General features: G+C 50.1%; 1 protein-coding gene across 2 annotated transcripts in view; it reads right to left on the bottom strand.

Annotated features, from left to right (window-relative positions):
• LOC128700969 (myb-like protein V) overlaps positions 1 to 5,000 on the bottom strand; it is a 20,242-nt gene that overhangs the window by 8,814 nt on the left and 6,428 nt on the right. The window contains exon 2 of one of the 2 annotated variants that reach the window (XM_053794486.2): positions 2,681 to 2,918. In XM_053794486.2, the coding sequence (XP_053650461.1) occupies positions 2,681 to 2,917 (237 nt within the window). In that variant the 5' untranslated portion in view covers position 2,918. Of the gene's footprint in view, positions 8 to 2,680; positions 2,919 to 5,000 lie in introns of those variants that run through there. The other variant, XM_053794487.2, reaches the window with a different exon arrangement.

Raw genomic sequence — 5,000 nt, 5'->3', positions numbered from 1 at the left:
AGCCAGTGTGAGAAGACGTCAAGCCTTGGAGTGCAGGCTTGTAGACTGCTGTAGCAGGTTTGTAGACTGCTGATGCAGGCTTGTAGACTGCTGTAGCAGGTTTGTAGACTGCTGTAGCAGGCTTGTAGACTGCTGTTTCAGGCTTGTAGACTGCTGTTGCAGGCTTGTAGACTGCTGTAGCAGGCTTGTAGACTGCTGTAGCAGGCTTGTAGACTGCTGTTGCAGGCTTGTAGACTGCTGTAGCAGGCTTGTAGACTGCTGTAGCAGGCTTGTAGACTGCTGTTGCAGGCTTGTAGACTGCTGTAGCAGGCTTGTAGACTGCTGTAGCAGGCTTGTAGACTGCTGTAGCAGGCTTGTAGACTGCTGTTGCAGGCTTGTAGACTGCTGTAGCAGGCTTGTAGACTGCTGTAGCAGGCTTGTAGACTGCTGTTGCAGGCTTGTAGACTGCTGTAGCAGGCTTGTAGACTGCTGTAGCAGGCTTGTAGACTGCTGTTGCAGGCTTGTAGACTGCTGTTGCAGGCTTGGAGTAGCAGTCTGAGCGGGGTCAGTCCCTCAGTCTTGATGTATCTGTTGGTAACAGTGGAAGCTTATAAATAGGAATTTGGGGGGATCAGTCCCTTAATATTGAACATACACACACACACACTATGTATCCTTTATCCTGACTCCTATTTTCCCAGCTAAATCAGCTAAAATCTACCATTATCCTGCCCTGAGCAGCAGTTTCCAAAGCTACATTCCACCGTCATTCTATCTAAATGCTTGAGGGTGACGCTGGAATGTGAGAGGCATGTCATCAATGCACACCTGCAGGGGCATCAATTGTTATGCAAGGTGCCACAGCCCACACTGCTGCCCACGGGCGGATCTGCCATGAACGGCCCCTATTAAGCTTGAGGGCCCCTTCTCCTTGAGGGAGCCCCAGAAGCGACTTCAGTCCACATTTCTTCAAAATTAGGGGTCTACTGTATGAGAAGGGTTTGCAAAGGGGCCCCATAACATTCCACAAGCTTCAGGGCCCAAAAATGTAGGTCCCCCACTGCTGCCGTGGGGCCCCTAGTCCCGGAGGGGCCCCAGAAGCAACTTTGCTCCACATTGCTTCAAAATTAGGGGTCTACTGTATGAGAAGGGGTTGCAAAGGGGCCCCCATAACAATCCACAAGCTTCAAGGCCCCCAAAATGTAGGGGCCCACCACTGCTGCTGCCACGGTATCTTCAAGACGTCCAGGGAAGTCTCAAAGTGTAGATGACACACACATACCTAACACAACTACACTTGTGTTCTGGATGATTTGTTAGAGTGGTCTGAGGAATGGGTGGACTAGGGAATGGGTGGGCTAGGGAATGAGTGGGCTAGGGAATGGGTGGGCTAGGGAATGGGTGGGCTAGGGAATGGGTGGGCTAGGGAATGGGTGGGATAGGGAATGGGTGGACTAGGGAATGGGTGGGCTAGGGAATGGGTGGGCTAGGTAATGGGTGGGCTAGGGAATGAGTGGGCTAGGGAATGGGTGGACTAAGGAATGGGTGGGCTAGGGAATGGGTGGGCTAGGGAATGGGTGGGCTAGTAAATGGGTGGGCTAGGGGATGGGTGGGCTAGGAAATGCGCGGGCGAGGGAATGAGTGGGCTAGGGAATGGGTGGGCTAGGGAATGGGTGGACTAGGGAATGGGTGGGCTAGGGAATGGGTGGACTAAGGAATGGGTGGGCTAGGGAATGGGTGCACTAGGGTAGGTGCACTAGGGAATGGGTGCACTAGGGAATGGATGGACCAGGGAATGGATGGACTAGGACTGGGTTGACTAGGAAATGGGTGGACAAGGGAATGGGTGCAATAGGGAATGAGTGGACTAGGGAATGGGAGGACTAGAGAATGGGTAGACTAGGGAATAGGTACACTAGGGAATGGGTGAGATAGGGAATGTACTGACTAGAGAATGGGTGAGCTGAAATATGGGTGGACTAGGTAATGGGTTGACTAGGTAATGGGTGAACTAGAGAATGGTTGAACTAGCGAATGCATTGACTAGGGAATGGGTAACCCAGGGAATGGATGGACTAGGGAATGAGTAGACTGAGGACTGAGGAATAGTTGGACTAGGGAATGGATGAACTGAATAATGGTTGGACTAGAGAAGGGGTGGACAAGGGAATGGGCGAGCTGAATAATGGGCGGACTAGGGTATGGGTGCGCTGAGGAATGGGGCGGGCTGGCATCTTGTTCTCTATAAGGAATGGGCGGAGACACACCTGCACACACATCTCTCTCATGAACAGCGCCGTGGTAATAGACATAATCCCCCCTAAAACCCATTCCGAGAAATGGGCCCACCTACCCATTACCATTTTCACTCACCTTTGGTCACCTGCTGGACGGAAATAATGGCCAGAAATCTGAATTCAATTGGTTCATTCGACAAATGGGACAGATCACACACCCATTCCTGTAGAAATAGGTATAAATCCCCCTAAAACCCATTCCAGGAAATGGGACCCACCTCCCACCTACCCATTACCAATCTTGGTCACCTGTTGGACGGAAGTAATGGCCAGAAATCTGAATTCAATTTGTCCATACGACAAATGGGACAGATCACACACCCATTCCTGTAGAAATAGGTATAAATCCCCCTATAACCCATTCCAGGAAATGGGGCCCAACCCATCACCACCTCCCCACTCACCTTGGTCACCTGCTGGACGGAAGTAATGGCCAAAAGGCTGAATTCAGTGGGCAAATGATCGGCCGTCTCGACCCTCTGGTCCATACGACAACTTGGACAAATCACACAGCCATTTTTGACCAGGAAGGCCACACAGGGTCGACAGAATGAGTGGCCACAACGGGGCAGGAGCACCGGGTGTCTAACCCGTTCATGGTACTGTTCACAGCAAACAGTACACGTCAACAGGTCCTCCATTCTGGGGAGAGAGAGAAAATCGTCAGAAGGTGTAAGGTGACTGACATCCAGGTACCTACTTATTGCTAGGTGAACAGTGACAGCAGGTGTATGGTGACTAACACTCAGGTATCTACTTACTGCTAGGTGAACACTGACAGCAGGTGTAAGGTAACTAACACCCAGGTATCTACTTACTGCTAGGTGAACACTGACAGCAGGTGTAAGGTAACTAACACCCAGGTACCTACTTACTGCTAGGTGAACACTGGCAGCAGGTGTAAGGTGGCTAACACACAGGTACCTACTTACTGCTAGGTGAACACTGACAGCAGGTGTAAGGTAACTAACACCCAGGTACCTACTTACTGCTAGGTGAACACTGACAGCAGGTGTAAGGTGGCTAACACACAGGTACCTACTTACTGCTAGGTAAACACTGACAGCAGGTGTAAGGTAACTAACACCCAGGTACCTACTTACTGCTAGGTGAACACTGACAGCAGGTGTAAGGTAACTAACACCCAGGTACCTACTTACTGCTAGGTGAACACTGACAGCAGGTGTAAGGTAACTAACACCCAGGTACCTACTTAGTGCTAGGTGACCAGTGACAGCAGGTGTAAGGTAACTAACACCCAGGTACCTGCTTACTGTTAGGTGAACAGTGACAGCAGGTGTAAGGTGGCTAACACCCAGGTACCTACTTAGTGCTAGGTGAACAGTGACAGCAGGTGTAAGGTGGCTAACACCCAGGTACCTACTTAGTGCTAGGTGAACACTGACAGCAGGTGTAAGGTAACTAACACCCAGGTACCTACTTACTGCTAGGCGAACACTGACAGCAGGTGTAAGGTGGCTAACACCCAGGCACCTACTTAGTGCTAGGTGAACACTGACAGCAGGTGTAAGGTGACTAACACCCAGGTACCTACTTACTGCTAGGTGAACACTGACAGCAGGTGTAAGGTAACTAACACCCAGGTACCTGCTTACTGCTAGGTGAACACTGACAACAGGTATACGGTAACTAACATCCAGGTACCTACTTACTGCTAGGTGAACACTGACAGCAGGTATACTGTAACTAACACCCAGGTACCTACTTACTGCTAGGTGAACACTGACAGCAGGTATACGGAAACTAACATCCAGGTACCTACTTACTGCTAGGTGAACACTGCCAGCAGGTATACGGTAACTAACATCCAGGTACCTACTTACTGCTAGGTGAACACTGACAGTAGGTGTAAGGTAACTAACACCCAGGTACCTACTTACTGCTAGGTGAACACTGACAGCAGGTATACGGTAACTAACATCCAGGTACCTGCTTACTGCTAGGTGAACAGTGACAGCAGGTGTAAGGTAACTAACACCCAGGTACCTACTTACTGCGAGGTGAACACTGGCAGCAGGTGTAAGGTAACTAACATCCAGGAACCTACTTACTGCTAGGTGAACACTGACAGCAGGTGTAAGGTGGCTAACACCCAGGTACCTACTTAGTGCTAGGTGAACACTGACAGCAGGTGTAAGGTGGCTAACACACAGGTACCTACTTAGTGCTAGGTGAACACTGACAGCAGGTGTAAGGTAACTAACATCCAGGTACCTACTTACTGCTAGGTGAACACTGACAGCAGGTGTAAGGTGGCTAACACACAGGTACCTACTTACTGCTAGGTGAACACTGACAGCAGGTGTAAGGTGGCTAACACCCAGGTACCTACTTAGTGCTAGGTGAACAGTGACAGTAGGTGTAAGGTAACTAACACCCAGGTACCTACTTACTGCTAGGTGAACAGTGACAGTAGGTGTAAGGTGGCTAACACCCAGGTACCTACTTAGTGCTAGGTGAACAGTGACAGCAGGTGTAAGGTAACTAACACCCAGGTTCCTACTTACTGCTAGGCGAACACTGACAGCAGGTGTAAGGTGGCTAACACCCAGGTACCTACCTACTGCTAGGTGAACAGTGACAGCAGGTGTAAGGTAACTAACACCCAGGTATCTACTTACTGCTAGGTGAACACTGACAGCAGGTGTAAGGTGACTAACACCCAGGTACCTACTTACTGCTAGGTGAACACTGACAGCAGGT

The sequence above is a fragment of the Cherax quadricarinatus genome, unplaced genomic scaffold, assembly GCF_038502225.1.
Source record: "Cherax quadricarinatus isolate ZL_2023a unplaced genomic scaffold, ASM3850222v1 Contig7, whole genome shotgun sequence".
NCBI classification, from domain to species: Eukaryota; Metazoa; Arthropoda; class Malacostraca; order Decapoda; family Parastacidae; genus Cherax; species Cherax quadricarinatus.
Note: the sequence above shows the minus strand (reverse complement) of the source record. Positions and strands in the feature narration are given on the sequence as shown.